The 21,868-nt window shown below is 41.1% G+C and overlaps 1 protein-coding gene across 6 annotated transcripts in view; it reads left to right on the top strand.

The window, feature by feature from the left end:
• LOC136878904 (uncharacterized) overlaps nt 1-21,868 on the top strand; it is a 318,860-nt gene that overhangs the window by 66,425 nt on the left and 230,567 nt on the right. For all 6 annotated transcript variants that reach the window (XM_068228857.1, XM_068228858.1, XM_067152497.2 and 3 more), the window contains exon 2: nt 8,385-8,491. Coding sequence is in view for 4 of the 6 variants with exons in the window: in XM_067152497.2 (XP_067008598.2) it covers nt 8,385-8,491 (107 nt within the window). In the remaining 2 variants the exon portion in view is untranslated. The remainder of the gene's footprint in view (nt 1-8,384; nt 8,492-21,868) is intronic.

Here is a 21,868-nt window from a genome sequence, read left to right as displayed (position 1 = left end):
ATAGTGTGGTGTGTTGTCTGAAAATGAAGAGGAGAGTCCTCGAACCAAACGAATTAATCAGAAGTGACGAAAATCCCCGACCCGTCCGGGAATCGAATCCGGGACCCTCTGAACTGAAGGGGAGTACGCTGATCATTCAGCCAAGGAGTCGGACAATCCCTTGCTTGTTGATACTTGAGATAAATAAAAATCCCTCTGAAAAAGGAGTGAGTACAGTCGGATGATAAAATAATAAAAATATCATTTTCATTCACATGTTTCGTCGTTTCAGTTAAATATTTAGAACATCTGCGCATGATGTTATCTTCTTCTTCCTCTTCTTCTTTATCTGTTTACCCTGCAGGGTCGGTTTTTCCGTCGGACTCAGCGAGGGATCCCACCTCTACCGCCTCAAGGGCAGTGCCCTGGAGCCTCAGATTCTGGGTCGGGGGATACAACTGGGGAGGATGACCAGTACCTCTCCCAGGCGGCCTCATCTGCTATGCTGAACAGGGGCCTTACGGGGGATCGGAAGATTGGAAGCGATAGACGAGAAAGAGGGAAGGAAGCGGCCGTGACCTTAAGTTAGGTACCATCCCGGCATTTGCCTGGAGAAGAAGTGGGAAACCACGGAAAACCACTTCCAGCATGACTGAGGTGGGAATCGAATCCATCTCTACTCAGTTGACCTCCCGAGGCTGAGTGGACCCCGTTCCAGCCCTCGTACCACTTTTCAAATTTCGTGGCAGAGCCGGCAATCGAACCTGGGCCTCCGGGGGTGGCAGCTAATCACACTAACCACTACACCACAGAGACGGACATGATGTTTTCATGTTTTATTTTTTTCAGATAAAAGTATCTATTCAGAAAATGTACAGCTGAATCATTTTAGAATTCTACTTATCTTTAAATATTATCGAGGACTAAAGATACTTTTCCTTTCATTTGCTTTACATCGCACGACACAGATAGGTTTTAGGACTACGATAGGGTAGAAAAATGGCTAGGAGTGATAAGGGAGCGACCGTGGCCTTAATTGACATATAGCTCCAGTATTTTCCTGCTCTGAAAAGGGAAACTACGGAAATCCATCATCAGGGCTGTCGACAGCGGGGTCCGAACCTACAACCTCCCGAATGCAAGCTGACAGCTAAATGATGCAAACCGCGCAGGCACTCCCTCGGTGCTAACTATCTCTAACGAAGATATCAGTAAACTACAACACAGATTTTCCCTATACAAATCTTTTATGACAAAACATCAATAATTTATGCACTTATTCGCAGTCAAAAATGTCGATGTCTCTGTTGTGGTTAGGGGTAGGTATACTCGAAAACATACAGACGCTTACGTTAAAAATCAGGAGATGTGTTGACTTCGGTTTTCGTACTCGCTACCATACAACTCAAATCTTTGCGCGGTGTTTTAAATTCTTATCGTCATAAGGAAGGCAATGTGAATTCAATAAAGGTGAGTCACAATTTCCTTGTTCGTTGCTAAATGATTAGTAATAAAGAATTTAATATAATTTAAACAAGTTAAAATTTTACAAATTCGTATCTTAGTTATCGATCAAGAAACAATTCGCGATAACAATACTTCAAGCAGTTCTAATGCGCTGTTGGGTGTCAGTTTTAACATAACAACAATATTACAATACATTTTACGCCCTGTTAACAGCTAACGGTCTACAAAGACGCCAAAGAGACGGAAATAGGCAATGAAGGGAGAGTTATTTAACTTTTCAGTCATTCTACTCACAATTTTGAGTATCTTTTTAGGTTAAAATATTACATTATTCATATCTAAATGTTTAGTTACGTACCCATTATTACAACAATAATGACATATTCAAATACCCTGCTTTTATTTTTCTAACACGCCTTCTATACTACAGATTCTTATAAATTGTTTGTTACGATATATCTCTACAACTGCCATCTATATATCATTTAAAAATTATAATGTTGTTAGTACATTTCAAAATTCTTCCTCATACTTCGATTTTATGTCGGATTAGGTACGGAAAAGTCGAAAATAGATTCAGTTTAATCTGTCTGTCTGTCTGTCCGTCTGTCTGTCTGTTAAGACATTACTGGGGAACGGTTGAACAGAATTTATCTAAACTAGTTTTTCTTATCTTGTATGCTTCGTATGTTTCTACCGTGCGAAGAATAGGCTAATAACGAAGATATTCGCAATTATTACATTTTTCACAAATTTCAAAATATCTCCGGAGAAATATTAGTTCCATCAAGAAATTTACATAATAAAATGAAAGAACAGCTGCACAACATAGAAGAAGATTTCAAGAGAAACAACACAAGAGATATCTATAGAAGGTTTAAAAATAAAATCAAAAAATTCTCCCCTGGTAATCTATGTTTTAAAAGTGAACAAGGGAAACTCATTATTGGTGACAAGAAGAATTGCGAGTATCTGGTCAACTATTTTCAGAATCTTCTGAACTGTGAACCTCCTGAAGATGGATTGCTGTTTGGAGAGCCGCAATTCAAGTTGAAGGATTCATTACCACCAAATAAGGAAGAAATTAGGGACATCATTAAGCAACTAAAAAACAAAGCTCCTGGTAAAGATTCAAGCAGGTAAAAATATAGTGGAAAAACTAGATGAATTATTCGCTTTTATTTGTGAAAAAGAAGAAATACCAAGTGATTGGAAGAATCATCCCTTACACAAAAAAGGGGACCAAACTAACGTCAACAACTACAGAGGTATCTCTCTTCTTCCTATAGCATACAAAATCCTATCCAAAGCATTGCGGCGGAGGCTTGAAACACATCTAGATAAGCAAATTGGTGAATGCCAGGCCGGGTTCAGGAAAGGGCGTTGATGTGCTGATCAGATTTATATTCTAAAATCACTTATAAAAATAAGATCAATGAGAAATCAGAAGAGGACAATCATAACCTTCGTTGATTTCAAAAAAGCATATGATTCCATGTGTCATGGAGTGCTCATGAACGTTCTGCAGGAGTTTGGAGTGGATGGGAAATCTCTGACCATAATTCGACAATCTCTTACAAACACCTTTTCTCAAGTCAAATTTATGGGCGAACTCTCAAATCCGTTTGAGACAAAAAAGTGTTTGAGGCAAGGAGACAGCCTTTCTCCACTACTATTTAATTGCATTTTAGAAAAAGTTCTTAGGGAATGGAGGTTGAGAATGACTGAAAATGGAATGAAGAATGGGATAAAGATGGGCTGTGGAAAAAATGCGATGATGTTGGACTGCCTTGCCTTCGCAGACGACGTCGTTCTTATTACAGACAACCGTCAGACAGCCAAGAAAGAAGTTGAAGAACTACAAGATGTTGCATTCAGAACAGGGTTAAGATCGTCATTCGAAAAAACAGCATTCATGGATTCTATTAAAAAATGCGACACGGACAGACTTGTTACACTGTATGGGGATATCCAGCGTGTGCAAAAATTAAATACCTGGGAGAAATACTCACCCCCAATGGAGATAAAAATGAGGGATTAAAGGAGAGGGTGGGAAGGATGGAGTTGGCATCCAGACTATGTCATGGCACCTATAAGTCCAAGTCCCTCTCAATTCAGGCCAAGTTAAAACATTACTGCACAGTGGTTAGAACGGAGTGCCTTTATGGAGCAGAAACCTTGACGAGGATGGCTGAACCAGTCCTTGAAACAGGAGAAAAAAGATTATTACGAAAAATCTTAGGGCCTAAGAAAGGTGAAGAGTGACCCAAACACATTCCGGTTAAGATCGAATTTGGAGCTCTACAAGACAGTAGAAAGAATCACGACTGTGATGAGGAAAAGGAGACTGACGTTTTATGACCACATCAAGAGAATGAACCATGAGAGATTGCCCAACAGGATACTTCTTCTGCAGAAAAAGTGGAAAAAACAACCGGAATGGCTTGCATAGGTGCACAATGACTTTCCAGAAATAGGTATCAAGGAGGAGGACATAAAAGAAAGGACATCATCTAGGAAGAAGGTTGCGGGAATGAGGGATGCGTCTGAAGAGCAACATGCGAAGCCACGGAACATCTCGGTGGAAGAGCGAGCAAGAAGAAGTCAAAGACTCAAGAATATTTGGCGAGACTGTAAAGAGAAGGGTATCAGCCTGCGTGACAAAAGGAAGATTGTGTAAACGTGGCCCACAGGTGGCCGTATCGATAAATAATAATAATTTCCGGCTGGCTCCTTGGCTGAATGGTGACCGTACTGGCCTTAGGCTCGGAGGACCTTGGGCTCATTTCCCGGCCTCGTCGAGCAATTTAACTCCGTGTGAATAATTCCTCTAACTCGAGCCTGGGTGTTTGTATAAGTCTTCGTAGACTTCTCTTCACTAACTAATGCTCATTGTCAAAATATGGAACTCTGATGAGGCATGCTGGATGCAGCGATGTAGGAGAAACAGGAAAACAGATCTGGTGTTAATAATACAGTACAACTGACGTCTTGGAAATCGCGATGTTAAACACTGACTATCTGAATTACACACTTGATTACAGACTATGAACAATTATATTTTGTTCTATGTTACAGGAAAATGTATAACAAATCTAGTTTATGTGAAGGACACTCGTGTTATAACATTAAAAGAACAGAACATACTACTAATTCTTTTTTCAATTTAAAAGAGATCTATACAGAACAGTTGTGTGGGCATTTTACTGCGGTTTTTTTTGGCTTTCTTTTACTAATTTATCACTGTTATGACGTTATGTCTGGGGAATTTATAATCGAAGACTGCATGTTAGGTTATAATCTGACAAGGCACCTTTGGAATTGAACTTAGCAAGTTTCATAATAAATATTTTTACTTGTTGTACGTCCCACTAACTATTTTTACGATTTTAGGAGACTCCAAGGTGCCGGAATTTTGTCCCACAGGAGTTCTTCACGCATTAAGTCTGCCGGCACGAGGCTGACGCATTTGAGCACCTTCATATACTACAGGACTAAGCTTGGATCGAGTCCGACCCCGCGGTGTAGGGGGCAACGCGACCGCCTGTCACCCGGCGGCCCCGGGTTCGATTCCCGGCCGGGTCAGGGGTTTTTGATTGTACATGATTAATATCCCTGGCCTGGGACTGGGCGTTTGTGTGGTCCTTAATGTTCCTTTCCACACATTCAACACTTTGCAGTCCCGCAATTTCCAAATACACGCAGGTTCATAACATATGGTCCTAAGTAGGGGCAAAAGATCTTCTTAGATCGATGCCCCGAATAAACAGCATTTTAATTATTTTTAAAAAGCTTGTATTGATCCCACGAACATAAGCTCAGAAGGCCAGTGCTCTACCGCCTGAGCTACTCGGCCCGGCTAGCAAGTTCTGTAACAGGAAAAAATTGTTCGCCCACTTACTGAACCCTTGAACTTACCAGTCCATCGTTGGTCGGCCACAGCTGCTACAGTAGAGCAATATAGAACTCTTAAATCATGGGTCGTTGCGGGAAGAAATTCGGTCACGATCTTAACCAAACGATGGGGTTCAGAAGAGAGCCTAACTACTTGAAATGAGGAGCAAATATGTGCTTACTAATTTTTATTAAATTCGAAATGGCACGACAACATTATTATTTTAATATAAATCCTTGGAAAAATAATTTATAAATTATTTATTATTGAATGTTTCAAACGCAGTCACATTGCATAGCGTTGATTTATTTCTCACAATACCGAAGAGTTGCTTCGGAGAAACTATTAAATTAGTGAACAGCGAAACTGAAAAACTGAAAAAGGAAAGACCTGAAAACCGGGCACCTATTACTCCAAACGAGAACTGAGAATTAATCCACACGATCCGTGGAAAATCTGACTTTCAACAAGTAGAACGCCTGATTTCCTCTCAATTAAGGTTATCCACCAGTCGAATACCCTTACGGATACGGAACACCCGCCGAATGGACCCTTAATCGAACCAAATTGACTATCAGTTGTTTTGGGTAGGTTGCGAAATATTACGGGAAAGCATGGTGTTCACTGCGAGTTAACAGCATCAATCACAATTGAAATAAAATTCCACCATGTATTTGTCATTCATGACACCCTTAAGTGATAAGGTAATCCCGATGCTAAACGTGCATCACCCCAAACAACTGTTCGGAAGGAACCAGCAACAACATGATCCGCGAGGATCTTACGTTACGTCGTTCTGAAGGAACAAAACTGCGAAATGCAGGAAACACTTATTCATTACGCATTTAGAAGAAATGCCAAACTCTAAAGTTAATCGAAATGTGGTAATTCACTTGAAAAGTATTATTATCAAACCGATTTTCAGGTTAGAAATGGTTATGTTACGCTTAATAAAATTACCAGTCCACATTGAAAAATACAACGAAAGGAATTATTTCCTTTCTCAAACAATGACTACCATTACAGATCCATCTACTTATTGTTTGTCCCAACACACTACCTATAAAGTGATCACTTAATCGAATTCAACTACGTATAAAATGAAAGTACGACAAAGATTGAAAATAAAATAATATTACTGGCTGACGAATCGAAACCGCATTCGCAGCTCAAGTCTCATTTTCTTCAGAGGGACTCGTGTATCAGGAGCGTTCTTGCTAGAGCAATACAGTTGACTGACATCTCCAGTTCCGCACTCACAGCGCCGTTTCTCTAGGCAACATTACATTAGTCGGCTCTCGTCTGACATCCCGCGAACTGGCAGGCTTGTTCTTCGTTCCGACACGTCACAAAGCTTGAAACTCTCTTCCTCTGCCCTAAGTAATTGTTTGGTTGTTGTTTAAAGGGACCTCATATTTAGGTCATCAGCCCTGTAAATCAAACATGTCAAGGCCACGAGCTGACTGACAACTCTGCGTGCATGAGAAACAGCTGTTACGAGCGCTAGTCCAGGACGTTATGCAATAGCTCAAGTCTGGAGGGGCGTACATTACGCGTTAATAACTACGGTACTCCGTACGATGAAAATGAAAATCCAGAGCCTGTTTCCAGTCATTCGACCGGGTCAGGAATGGAATGAATGAAGCTCCCATCTAGCGGCGAGGATAGGAACTGTGCCGGCTGCCGAAGCCTGTCGCACTCTTCTGGGACAATGATTAATGACTGACAGAAGAAATGAAATGTTAATGGAGAGTGTTGCTGGAATAAAAGATGAGAAGGAAAACCGGAGTACTCGGAGGAAAACCTGTCCCGCCTCCGCTTTGTCCAGCACAAATCTCGCATGAAGGGACCGGGATTTGAACCACGGTATCCAGCAGTGAGAGGCCGGCGCGCTGCCGTCTGAGCCACGGAGGGGTACAGTCTACAAGTAATGGTTGAAACAGAAGCTGTGACATAAGGACTGACACGGCAATTTGTTAGTGTGTGTGTGTGTGTGTGTACAGTCCGCCTCTGTGGTGTAGTGGTTGGTGTGATTAGCTGCCACCCCCGGAGGCCCGAGTTCGATTCCCCGCTCTGCCACGAAATTTGAAAAGTGGTATGAGGGCAGAAACGGGGTCCACTCAGCCTCAGGAGGTCAACTGAGTAGAGGTGGGTTCGATTCCCATCTCAGCCATCCTGGAAGTGGTTTTCCGTGGTTTCCCCCTTCTCCAGGTAAATGTCGGGATGGTAGACTTGTAGATTTAAAAAACAGATAATTGGTGCCTGTCACCAGAAGGCGTGTGGAGCGCTGAGCCAGCCACGTGGGGAAGTATAAGCCGACTGCGGGGAAGCGACTTGCGCCCTCGTGCACAAGTATGTTTATAACACGGGCACTACGCTTTCGGCGGACAAGCTTTGACACACATGCTCTAAACAGTGAACGCTGATAAGGACGGTAAAAGCCGACCACGAGCGAAGAAACAAAGTAAGTTGTGCCACAAAATGTGGCCGAGATACTTTTCTTTTCTCGATTATGCTAATGAGACTCCTCTGTTCATCTACAGTACCTCTTTCAGTGATCCACAATTGCTTTTCATATGTGTATATCTAAATAGTTTTCAATAGATTTCAGTAGCATAATAACCTGTGATGCAGCCTGCTAACAATCGCTCATAGTGTTTTGAAGTGAATGTATGTACAGTCACTCAAAAAACAAGATGAGCACAGAGTACTTTATAAGTTCCTAACCGGTACACACTGCGCCGAAAAAACTGAAATTATACATTAATAATGTTTGTTATTTGTTGTGGATATCCACAGGGTACGTATTGGCATGAAAGAAGAATTATGTTTTGATAATTAATATTAATTCTGATAAAATGATAAATATGAGGAATATAAAATACCTTTTTTTTTTTTTTTTTGGAGCGGCTATACGTATTGATTCCCTTACTTGTCAAGCCGCTCCCGCATCTGCGCTATAGATGTAAACAATACCGCCATGCTCTCTTGCTAGCGGTAATGACTGATCAGACGAGTAATACTAAGTAAATTCTTGTTGCAGGCACTCCGCCACCAGCATAAAGGCAAGACCAGCCCATTGCTCGAGAAGGATCTCACCCACGTGATACAGCCAACTTCCACGTTAAGTCCAATCACTCGTACATTTAGGTGAGTTATTTATTTATTTATTTATTTATTTATTTATTTATTTATTTATTTATTCATCATCATCATCTGTTTACCCTCCAGGTTCGGCTTTTCCCTCGGACTCAGCGAGGGATCCCACCTCTACCGCCTATTTATTTATTTATTTATTTATTTATTTATTTATTTATTTATTTATTTATTTATTTATTTATATCAATACATCCTGTAGACTCAACACAAACGAGTGTAATATCTTGCGAGTGGTTTTACACATTTTCAGATACAAAAATAGATGAGCTGGAAATATTAAATCCCCGAGTGCAAGCAAGACTGAAAAGAAGGTGCACATTAGCATAGATTATTTCTAGCCTGGTTAATGGACGGAGTTTTATCTATACTTTACCTGTAAAAGGATGTACTCTTATCCTTTTAGAAAGTTTAAATAATAACATTCGTTACAAATTGCTGTAAAATCTGCTTATTACTTTTCTAGCATCATAAAGCTACGCAACATTATTGTCCAACAGTGTATTGGACAAATGTGTATTATAGCGTACGATAAGAAACATATTAATACGAAAGATAGCATAGCACCGTATACTTTATGTTTCAAAATTATAGGTGCAAACTGTAGGAGCTTGTATATGGCAATGAAACAAGGAAAAAAGTTCTAATAAACATAAGACCGGAAATCATCCGTTTCTGAGTATGATGTGATGCGTCGTTACCACCAGTCATGTCTTTCATACCATTTCTAGATACCAAGTTCCACGCTGAATGTCCACAACATCTTGTATTTGTAGCCACATTTGAAGTAGTTATAGTACTTCAGGCGTTGGCACGTCCATTCGTGGAAATGATATCAACCATCGCTTTGTCAGGAAACGTGTAACGTGCCATGATAACTGCTACAAATGCTACTAAAATACAAGAAGATATTGAAATCCAACGTAGAGCCTAGTACCTGGAACTTAATGCACGGGAATGTCCTTGTTTCAATGTCTTTTACTCATCCCTGCAGATTGTACCTATAATTTTGAGGCTCCCTGTAAACAGTGAAATTTCTCCCTAGTGGACACCTTTTGCGATTTACAAAATGTCCTTTATTAAGAGGTGTCCGCTATTGAAAAAGGCACTAAACAGATCTGGTGGCACACTTACAGCTGTGGTCCATCAATAAACAATGTTCCATCAGTAAAATTAGGTTTATTAGTAGGTTTAATACAGAAACGCAAAAGAAAATAGCGAAGGTTGATTGAAAGAGTATAGTGATACAGTACAGCGAAACTTCTCCTACATCAACACATAAAGACATGATATAAATTTTCCTTTTAATTTTAAAGATACCAAGCTAACACTTAAAAGCATAATGTATTATTTATTTAAAATATTGTGGGGTTTTATCCCAAAAGAAATAAATTATTGTCAGAAAAATTGTTTTAAAATGTATTTTTGTCAAAATCATCATCATCATCATCATCTGTTTACCCTCCAGGGTCGGCTTTTCCCTCGGACACAGCGAGGGATCCCACCTCTACCGCCTCAAGGGCAGTGTCCTGGAGCTTCAGACTCTTGGTCGGGGATACAACTGGGGAGAATGACCAGTACCTCGCCCAGGCGGCCTCACCTGCTATGCTGAACAGGGGCCTTGTGGAGGGATGGGACGATTGGAAGGGATAGGCAAGGAAGAGGGAAGGAAGCGGCCGTGGCCTTATGTTAGGTACCATCCCGGCATTCGCCTGGAGGAGAAGTGGGAAACCACGGAAAACCACTTCCAGGATGGCTGAGGTGGGAATCGAACCCACCTCTACTCAGTTGACCTCCCGAGGCTGAGTGGACCCCGTTCCAGCCCTCATACCACTTTTCAAATTTTCGTGGCAGACCCGGGAATCGAACCCGGGCCTCCGGGGGTGGCAGCTAATCACGCTAACCACTACACCACAGAGGCGGACTTTTGTCAAAATACTTTTTTAATTTATTTGAATCAGTCAAAATTCTAAGTGTTTTGAATGTTTTGCGTACCGGTATATGCAAAGCTGTACGATCAATGTAGCTACTACCACATTTCTACTACTACTACTACTACTACTACTACGCTATTTGCTTTACGTCGCACCGATACAGATATGTCTTATGGCGACGATGGGATAGGAAAGGCCTAGGATTTGGAAGGAAGCGGCCGTGGCCTTAATTAAGGTACAGCCCCGGCATTTGCCAGGTGTGAAAATGGGAAACCACGGAAAACCATCTTCAGGGCTGCCGACAGTGGGGCTCGAACCCACTATCTCCCGATTACTGGATACTGGCCGCACTTAAGCGACTGCAGCTATCGAGCTCGATACTATCACATTTCAGTTTTAGGGACGTCCTTGCTTACGAATACTCTGAGGTAAACAACATTTTAATTATTTTACCTTAGCTCTTTAAAGTTTATACCACTCCAGCTGATTAGCAAAAATAAATTGTTATACCATGTATACCTCACCAAACATTCATCGGAAAACACTAAGTGATGATGACTGAGCAATTCTGTCGTGTGTGAATTTCTTAACTTATTTCTTACTAACACAAGTGACTTCAACGTCTTTGATATATGCAGCAATAGATACATGTATCATGCTTCTGAATTCAGAAAATCGTTATAGCAACTGGTACAAATGCTTCATTTTCGTAAACATAGGGTCCAGAATGGCATCATGTAACAGAAGCTCCCTAATAATTAATTCGCCTTGTTATCGTTCTAAAATATCGATTCAATAATATGTTCAGGAACTCTCTATTTAACATGAGAAATAAAATCTTCTAGTCCTAAGTTAAGGTTCCCTACGAATATTTTTGTCACGTTACAGCAAACATTTCTGGGGACCAGAAAATGCGTACAAGACACGTACAAACATTCACAGCACCGCTCTTCTTTACATTTCCATCCATTTTTTTTTCTCTCCATGTAAAATAAACATGCATGTATGGAGTAAACATTGTTCAGATAGAACTCGATTGACTACTCTTCCCTATTTGTTTCACTCTCTTTGGTTGGCAGTACTGCAGAAACGAACGCAAGGAAGTAATATCGCCCCCCCCCCCCTCCACGCTCCTTTAAAACTACTTTCCCATAAAATCAGCGCCCAACAATAACTGCACGTATAGTACTGCTCCCCACCTCCGGCTAACTACTGACCAAACTGATCAAGCATCTGGTGAAAATGTGAAGGAGAATGGCGAGGGGTAGCGGGCCTGCCTCTTACCTGGAGGCCCCGGGTTCGATTCCCGGCCAGGTCAGGGATTTTTACCTGGACATGAGGGCTGGTTCGAGGTCCACTCAGCCTACGTGATTAGAATTGAGGAGCTATCTGACGGTGAGATGGCGCCCCGGTCTAGAAAGCCAAGAATAACAGCCGAGAGGATTTGTCGTGCTGACCACACGACACCTCGTAATCTGCAGGTCTTCGGGCTGAGCAGCGGTCGCTTGGTAGGCCAAGGCCCTTCAAGGGCTGTAGTGCCATGGGGTTTGTTTGTTTTGTTTGTTAATTAAAATATCTTGGATTGCTCTTAGAGATGCCAACTAATTCCTTGTAAGGTAAAATCTGAATTACGAAGTTACCTGACCTATACATTATTATTCTTGGAACCGGGCGAGTTGGCCGTGCGATTAAGGCCGCGCAGCTCTGAGCTTGCATCCGGGAGACAGTTGGTTCGAACCCCACTATCGGCAGCCCTGAAGATGGTTTTTCGTGGTTTCCTATTTTCACACCAGGCAAATTCTGGGGCTGTACTTTATTAAGGCCACGGCCTCTTCCTTCCCACTCCTAGCCCCTTCTTATCTCGTCGTCGCCATAAAACTTATCTGTGTCGTGCGACGTAAAGCAAATTGTAATATATATTCTTGGAATGTGCAAACAAACAATCAATCAAGCAAGCAGGCAAGCAATCATCATTGATCTGTCAGTCAGGTGGCAGAATTTTGTTTACAAAAACGAATCGGTTATTTTAATTCTTTATTATAGGGTATAGAAAATGCTCTTAACTCCGACTCATTGGCTGAATGGTCAGCGTTGAGGCCTTCGGTTCAGAGGGTTCCGGGTTCGATTCCCGGCCGGGTCGGGGATTTTAATCGCCTCTGATTAATTCTTCTGGCTCGGGGACTGGGTGTTTGTGTTTTCCCAAACACTTTCCTCTTCATATTCACACAACACACTACACTACCAACCACCACAGAAACACGCCATAGTGATTACTATCCGCACACTTTATCTTGGTGCATTTACATCCTAGTGCTGAATCGGTCGACCTCGGCGATCTTCGAGATTCATACTGGCAACCTTTGAAACACAAACTATGAATCGCTTAAGCATCGTTGTGCGACATCTGGCGTAAACTTTACGTACTGGTACTGTTGTTGTTTACACATCAAAGTCAAAGTATAGAATTCATGCTAGGAACAAGATTCGCATCGAGAGATATGTTTTATAATGTTATATAATGTGTATGTGACATAGTTGTTGGCTTAAGATGACAACGGTTTAGAAATTTCATATCGATCGATCATATTCTCGATTCAATTCAGATTTCATTTTCATTCAGTTGGCAGCACCAGGCAGCACTATCGATACCGGGACAGCTCCCTCCTTACTCCTCACCCCGTACACAAATGCATCAAGATAAAGTGTGCGGACAGTACATCCCTCCATATAGGGTTGGCGTCAGGAAGGGCATCCGACCATAAAACAGGGCCAAATCCACATGTGTGACACAGTTCGCACCTGCAACCCCACAGTTGTGGGAAAAGCGGTAGAAAAAGAATAAGAAGAAATTATTATGACCATTCCTACATTTAAGAATTCCATTCAAGCTTACTCATCTACTGATGTCATTCCACGCTAACCCTCCAATGACAGCTCGGAATATACCGCTTAGTTGAGGAGCTCGTCTCCTTACTCTCAAGTCTTCTCAGCCCAAAGTTTTGCAACATTTTCGTAACTCTACTCTTTTACCGGAAATCACCCAGAATAAATCGAGCGGCTTTTCTTTGGATCTTTTCCAGTTCTCGAGCCAAGTAATCCTGGTGAGGGCCCCGTATACTGAAACCATACTTTAATTGGGGCCTTACCAGTGACTTATATGCCCCTCTTTTAAATCCTTACTTCAACCCTATTAGGTGACGCAACACGACACAAAAACGTTCATTCATTTTTAAAAATGGAAATAACAAAACAAGTTCTCTCTTATTATAACATGAAAATATTTCTGTTTAATGATTACAGATTACTCTAATTGACAGTTATGTTGTCCAAATATATTTTGACAGTTTATTCTTTTTTCGTCTTCTTATTGTCCTGCCACTTTTCCCTCACCTTGGAGGGGTTGCAAGTGCGAAGTGTGTCACGCATGTGGAATTGGGAATGTTTTGCTGTTGAATGACCTTCGTGACGCCAACCTTATGTGGAGGGATGTATTCACTACTGCTTGTTTCTGTAGTGGTCTGTAATGCGGTGCGTTGTGTGGATGTGAAGAGGCGTGTGCTCGGACAAACATCGCGGTTATCGGCCCCAAGTACGGATTTTACAAATGCAATTACTCAAAAGAAAATCCGAAGTGACGAAATAGTTTATTTTAATGCTTACCACAAGCTACTTAAAATAATTAATTTCCATTTATAAACAGGAATGCGTGACAACTATTCGCGACGAAGACCAGTAGGGCACTGAATAATAAGAAACAAAAGCCGGATTTTGTTTACAAAAACGAATCGGTTATTTTAATTCTTTATTATAGGATACAGAAAAATCTCGTAAGAATTTTATTTTAAACTACTTAATTATATTCGAAATATGACTCACATGAATTGGTAAAAGACCTATAAAAATTGAACACAAAAAGGTGTCATGATATTTTAGGCTTATAGCCATTCAAATATATAAGAATTTCTTATTTATAATATCAAAACAATAACATATACGTTTTCCGTTTTCCACATGTATACGATGCTATTTTTGCTAGTTGTTTTACGTCGCACCGACACAGATAGGTCTTACGGCGACGATGGGACAGGGAAGGGCTAGGAGTGGGAAGGAAGCGGCCGTGGCCTTAATTAAGGTACAGCCCCAGCATTTGCCTGGTGTGAAAATGGGAAACCACGGAAAACCATTTTCAGGGCTGCCGACAGTGGGGTTCGAACCTACTATCTCCCGAATACTGGATACTGGCCGCACTTAAGCGACTGCAGCTATCGAGCTCGGTACGATGCTATTAAAAGGCCCACGAAAAACATATTTACATTGAATAACTTGGTCTGGAGTGTAAACAATTGAATGATGGTGCAAAATTTATTTGAAAATCAGAAACGAAACATCCATGTAACTGTTTTCTAGGCCAAATTCAATTGTTTTGTTTTGATTTGATTTTTGTTCTTACAATTTGTTTTACGTCACACCGACACAGATAAGTCTTATGGCGACAATGGGATATGAAAGGCCTAGGAGTGAGAGAGAAGCGGCCGTGACCTTAATTAAGGTAGGGCCCCAGCATTTCCCTGGTGTGAAAATGGGAAACCACGGGAAACCATCTACAGGGCTGCCGAGAGTGGGGTTCGAAGCCACAATCTCCCGGATGCAAGCTCACAGCTGTGCGCCCCTAACCGCACGGCCAACTCACCCTGTGCAAATGTTTTATATATATCCTTGCAGAATATCTGTGACATATCAGGACCCTGTATTTCAGGGTTGAAGATGGCAACCAATTTAAGCAGATACAAGCACCATCAGCGATGGTAGGTTGGTATGAACAGTGCCAATGCGGGGGCTCGAAGGGTGTAGAGGCGCGATGAGGTGTCTTGTGTTGATACTTCAAACGCAGTAGTCGACACTTCCACTTAACCCGTTGAGTTGTAAAAGGTACTACTCAAAAAATGTTTGGAAATTTGTTTATTTTAAAATCTATGTGATAACTAAAAGTACAGCGTTTTTATTTGCCCTCCAAAAAATCCTGAGCATGGCCTTATGTATTGCCTCAGACATATTTAAACCGAGCTCGATAGCTGCAGTCGCTTAAGTGCGGCCAGTATCCAGTAATCGGGAGATAGTGGGTTCGAGCCCCACTGTCGGCAGCTCTGAAGATGGTTTTCCGTGGTTTCCCATTTTCACACCAGGCAAATGCCGGGGCTGTACCTTAATTAAGGCCACGGCCGCTTCCTTCCACTTCCTATGCCTTTCCTATCCCATCGTCGCCAAAAGACCTATATGTGTCGGTGCGACGTAAAACAAATAGCGAAAAAAAAAGACATATTTAAAACAAAATATGGAAACATTTTCGCGGAGAATGAGCAGGTCAACGAATTATTTGGCCACTATATTTTAAGCCTTCGTGACTCAGGCGGCAGCACACCGGTTTTTCACCATTGAGTTCTGTGGTTCACATCCCGGTCACTCCACGATAAATTTGTGCTGGACAAAGCGGAGGAGGGAGGGACAGGTTTCCTCCGGGTACTCCGGTGTTTTCCTTGTCATCTTTCATTCCAGCAACACTCCCCAATACAATTTCATTTGTCAGTCATTAATCATTGCCCCAGAGTAATGCGACAGGCTTCGGTAGCCGACACAATTATTATCTTCGCCGCTAGATGGGGGCTTCATTCATTCCATTACTGACCCGGTCAAATGACAGGAAACTGGCTGTGGATTTTCATTCTGCATTATTATTCTCTTTTATTTCTAGTGGCTTAATGTTGCACTAACTCAAATAAGTTTTTGGGTACGGTGGGATACGACTGGGAAGGTCTTAATTAATACACAGCCTCAGCATTTACCTGGTATGATAATGGGAAAACACTGAAATCCATCCTCAGTGCTGACGATCGTGGAGGTCAAAGCCATCATCCCCTGAATGCAAGCTTACAGCTGCGCAGCCTGTACCATGCAGCCAACTTGCTCAGTCGGCTGCGGTGTGAATACCAGGCAATGATAGTAATGATAGCCATTGGACCTCGTGGAATCCAAACCAAAGAGACGTGACTCTTAATTTTTAAAATTCCACTTACGTTGACCGAGATTCAAACCACGACCACCTTGGTGAGAGGCCTGTTGCTATCACTCTCCTTTGTATGGAAAATTTCCATGCTTGCATGGATGTCAATAAGTTTGCGTCTAGCAACTACAACCTACTTCTAAGAGCCGAAAAGAAAAACAGAAAGTCGCCGTGAAAGACGGAGATTTCGAAGTGTCTGGAATATGAATACTTCTCCTAAGATTAAATCACTCTTGGTGTTCGAGAGAACGCGGGAAAAGTGTCACAGAACACGTGTTACAAGGAGGGAGGTAGCCAACAGAATTAACTCATCCCAGAAATATTACTTTCAGCTGGTTGAATTGATCTACAGCAGCTGTGATGAAACTACGGTCGACGAAAATATCCAATCTCTCAGAAAATCTTAATTTTTTACTATACGAATATTAACAGCAGTAAAAATCATAACAAGCTTTATTTTAGTCTTTTAATTGAATTTCCTGCAGGAAATCCATTCGTGATTCCTTGAAAACTTCCAGTCTTACAAGAATTATGTAGACCTTCGAATCCCTTCCAATATCCACGCTTTATTTGAGGGAACATGTACTCGTCCGAAGGATATCGACAATTAGAATCTGACATGTAAACTCATCCACGTTCACAAATAGTGCCGTGTAATGACGATATAAGCTCGTCCGGATTCGAAAGGCTTAGAATTGACAAATTATTTAAGAAAACTGGCACGAATAAAAATATTTACTCGTGGGAACCTAAATGTTGTAATTTTACAGGCCTTAGACAATCTAAATTAAAATGATGAAAACTAATGTTAATGAAATGTTGCACAGGACTTACTCAACATAAATTACGTACAATGACGAGAAGTGAGTTTAATAAAATATTTCGAATATACCTCATTTTATTTTGTTAGTTTGGAGGTGGGTGTGCATGCGCAATATTCTTCCGACATACTATATCAACGTCTCCAATTGTGTGCACACTGACCAGAGATTCATAATTTGCCCTTCATTTCCTTTGTTTTCTCTCCACTGCAGAATTTCGAATGAAAAAATAATAGTTTATAAGCGCTGACTGTCAGTTGAATATTACCTCTGTGACTCGTAATTATAACCTCTATCGCGCTTGCTTACATACAGCACTTTCGCTACTAAATTCATCAGGGACTTATTTCATAAAACTTGACAGGTACGAATATTTTGACAATTGTATCAGATCTGACAAACTTGTCAATATGTCATGACCATTTTCTGTTTCTCTTACGTGACAGGAAAAACTTAAGATTAGGTCAATCTGTTGTCTAAAAACCCGGCGTGGTCTCATTTCAATTTCTTCGTTACTGCTTGTTAGTACCGCTGTTACTAGAGTTCATTATCCACAAGTCATTTTAAATTACAAAACATTCGCGAAAATAAACTCCCTATTTATATACACATTACAGACTACATATGAAGAATTGCCTGTCACCTCCACAATGACAATTCTACAAATTTGTAAATATGTCAAAAACTGATGACATATATCTATTTCATAACACTATACGTAACCTACAGTTTGACAAATTCGTCATCTTTTTACCTGTCAGTTCAAAAGTTTTAAGAAACACACATTTGTAACATTGTCGTAAGAGTCTACAAGTTTGTCATGACAATGTTTAAACTTGTAAGCCTTTATGGAACACAAAATTGTCCAAATGTAAACCTATCTGACGATTTCCTGTCACCTGTCATATGTAAAATTGTAACTTTTAGGAAATAGGGCCCAGGAAGGTTGGTTAATGAATGACATTCTCCTGGTAGAGAAGTAGGTACCTGGACTTTGAAAAGCGATATGTGCGCTGATTTCGGAGGAGATTACATGTCCCCTTTTATCTGTGATATTCTAGTTAGTTTCCTTATCAAAAGCAGTTCTTCTTTTTGATAACAGATGTACGTCTTCCAGTGTAGCTCAGGTGTTAAGGCATTGATCATTTAGCTGAACTTGCGATCGGCTATTGGATCGAGTCCATCCTAAAGCAAGGATGTGTGTGTTAGTTGCCTATTCACTATACTATACGATACTCGATTCTACGAAACCATAAACACCTATTATGAGTAAAATGGAAAAATAGAAAGAACATCAACTGGTTTATTCTATACCTTTTTTCTTTCCTATTTGTTTTACATCGCACTAACACAGACATTTCTCATGGAAACAGACCATGGCTAGGACTGAGGGAAGCGACCGAGGCCTTAATTAACGTGTGAAAATAGGAATTACGGAAAACCATGTTCAGGGATACTGACAGTAGAGTTCGAACCCACCATCTCCCGAATGCAAGCTCACAGCCACGTGACGCAAACTGTATAGCCAAATCGCTCGGTTTATTCTTATTCGATATTGACCGACTGCAAATAATAATAATAATAATAATAATAATAATAATAATAATAATAATAATAATAATAATAATAATCCAAATTTTCCAGAGTAAGTCACTATATTGTATCATAGCGCAAAGTGCAGGGAAGTACGAAACAATCCTGTGTATGAGGTTGACCTTATTCCTTGCTTCCATGCTTCGTGTGTCCAGTATATTTCTTAAGAGCTTTGGTATTAAAATGGCATCAGCAAAAAAAGCCTTCAACTTGTATGTCACATATTATGACCAATTTTATTTTATTAAATAGTTGACGACATAACTACCTCTGCGACCCTTCCGAGTACCTCATGGATCTGGTGCAAATTTTGGTACTGATCAGTAGAGGCGTCTAGATTTGTATAGCGAACAAAAAAACTTATTTTATATTCTATAATTAATATACTGTATGTATGTTCCTGCTACAAAGGTATATTTTAAATGGCTGTTGAAATTTGGCGGAACCACTGCCACTTCTGCCAGCGGCTGTCAGCTAACATTTTATTTCCATTAAGTGATTTCTCTTTCAATTTGTAGGTTTACTTTTCTCATGAATCATAACAGCTGGAGCAATCAAACTCAGTACACGCCTCGAATTGTCTAAAATCTTCAAGGAATACTTCAAAAAGTGAATTTCTCTTTGAGATAGAACGAACCACCTCTAAATTTTTAGGGGAAAATGTGTTCTTTCTGAAAGCCCATTATAATAAAGGAAATTACTTTTTATATAATCCTGCAAATCTTTATTACTTTGTACTAACTTGCGCAAAAATAATTATGAATTATAAAATAATATCTTCTGTGAAAACTTGAACCTAAAGTTACTTCAGGAATTTGCATTATTAAACGAGAGTTTTTGCTATTTGTATCCCTGTTGATGAACTGAGGGAGACAAATGGTTGATATTATTCATACCTTTCCTCTAGTCGAGTGTTAAAAGATGTACAGTTGGGTAACCTTGGAAGAAATAGTTTATTAATGAAACTACTAAATAGGCCGTGAAGGATTCAGGTTTTCGTCCAGGGTACCCTGTGGTATTTTTAATTGGGTTAGTTTGGAAACTGCAGGGGAAACTGTTGCTAATTTCAGCATTTGATTCTTGCATATCCCAACGGCGTAGGCTGCTTCCTCATCAAGAAAGTAACATAACATACTCGCCTACACAGCTGAAAAAAGGAAAATATCAGTCACAGTAGTAGTTTCAAGGAAATGTGTTTAATCAAGAGCACTGCGAACAAGTGGGAGATGTGTAGCAGTGATATAGCAGGCGCAGAACAGGAGCATCTCATCCGTGTAATTCAAGTGGGTGTTGTTTTAACTAAGCGGAAATACAGCGACACCTTCGGGTGAAAGTAAATTGGTGGATTGCATCGTCAGAGTAGCTCAGAATGTTCAAACCCTAGGGGACTGAACTCAAACCGCGTAGTTTCTAAAGTGATATTTAACAAATTTTCATCGTGGATATTACATTGTGGTTATATTTCTTGCATCCATCGGTCTATTTATAAAGCGTGATCAAAAATTTCCGTTTGAAGGCATTGCTGCAGGGGATACGCAACGTAGAGCGACTCTGATGCGGGTACATAAGCACGGACATGTAGGTAAAGAGATTAGTGTGGCAGTCGTGTCGTGCCGAAGTACGACCATGTGAACTATGGCGACGTTATTACCAAATACGTCCAAACAGGACCATTGTGCTGTTATTCTATTCTTGGCTGCCGGAGGACAAAAACCGGTGGACGTCCATCGGAGAATGAAGACTGTGTATGGGGCAGCATGTTTGTTGAAAACCACCGTTGTGGAATGGTGCACAAAGTTCCGTGTGCGTTGCGTTTCGACACAAGACGCCGGTCGATCTGAGAGGCCAGCCTCATCCATTACGGACAACTACAAGCGGGCGGTGGATGAGGCCTATACTCCTCATCTCTCCCCATGCGATTATCACGCCTTTGTCCCCTCAAAAAGGTCTTGAAGGGTTGGCGCTTCTTGTCGGACGAGGATGTGCAGCAGGCGGTTACGGTCTTCTTCAATCAGCAGGACCCGATGTTTCATCACATGGGGATCTTCAACCTGGTGCGTCGGTGGGGTGAGAGCCTCTATTAAAGTATGAAGGCTTTCACGGCCGGTGTCAATATAATAAAAATCTTCCGGGCTATTATGCCGTGGTTCACTCCTCTCGCTTCTCCCAGAGCCTCTATTGTCTCGGCGATTTTGCCGGATAGGCATCAAGATTCAGGACTGTACGACCTTCGAACGAAAACTGTTGATCGCCTCTTTTATATACAAAATCCTTATTCTGTCTGTCATTCACAGCGATATTGAGAAAATGACAATGTTTCAGCAGCTGAAATTGGCACAAAATATACTGTACATTCCTACCTCCTATTTACATAAAAAAAAGTACAACGAACCTCTCAGGTCCATGATTTTTGTATTTCGAAAAGGAAAATACGTTGCTTTCAAGGAAATGATTGTGCCATATTCGCAATGTTGACGCGCACATCTTCACCTGTTGGCGTGAATTCGAACTATGTCCATCCGTAGACGATTTTACATGGGAGATGCGTGGCCTTTCCTGTGGTACTCATGGGACTTCATTCCAGTGGACAAAGAGAGAGTGCGACACATACTGCAATGCATTCGCTCGCTGAGGCCGAGTTTTCTGCCCGTTACCATATCAACAGTAGTATCAGTGCCAGCCAACGAGAACAGAATAAGCACGCATCACTTATATGTTTCTAGAGTTGAAGCAAATGGACTCAGTGGCTGTCATATTGCTTCAGACAAAACTCAGTTTTGCTATTTGCTTTACGTCTTATAGCGACGATGGGACAGGAAAGGACTAGGAGTGGGAAGGAAGCGGCCGTGGCATTAATTAAGGTACAGCCCCAGCATTTGCCTGGTGTGAAAATGGGAAACCACGGAAAACCATCTTCAGGGCTACCGACAGTGGGATTCGAACCCACTATCTCCCGAATGCGAGC

The sequence above is a fragment of the Anabrus simplex genome, chromosome 8 (assembly GCF_040414725.1).
Source record: "Anabrus simplex isolate iqAnaSimp1 chromosome 8, ASM4041472v1, whole genome shotgun sequence".
NCBI lineage: Eukaryota > Metazoa > Arthropoda > Insecta > Orthoptera > Tettigoniidae > Anabrus > Anabrus simplex.
Note: the sequence above shows the minus strand (reverse complement) of the source record. Positions and strands in the feature narration are given on the sequence as shown.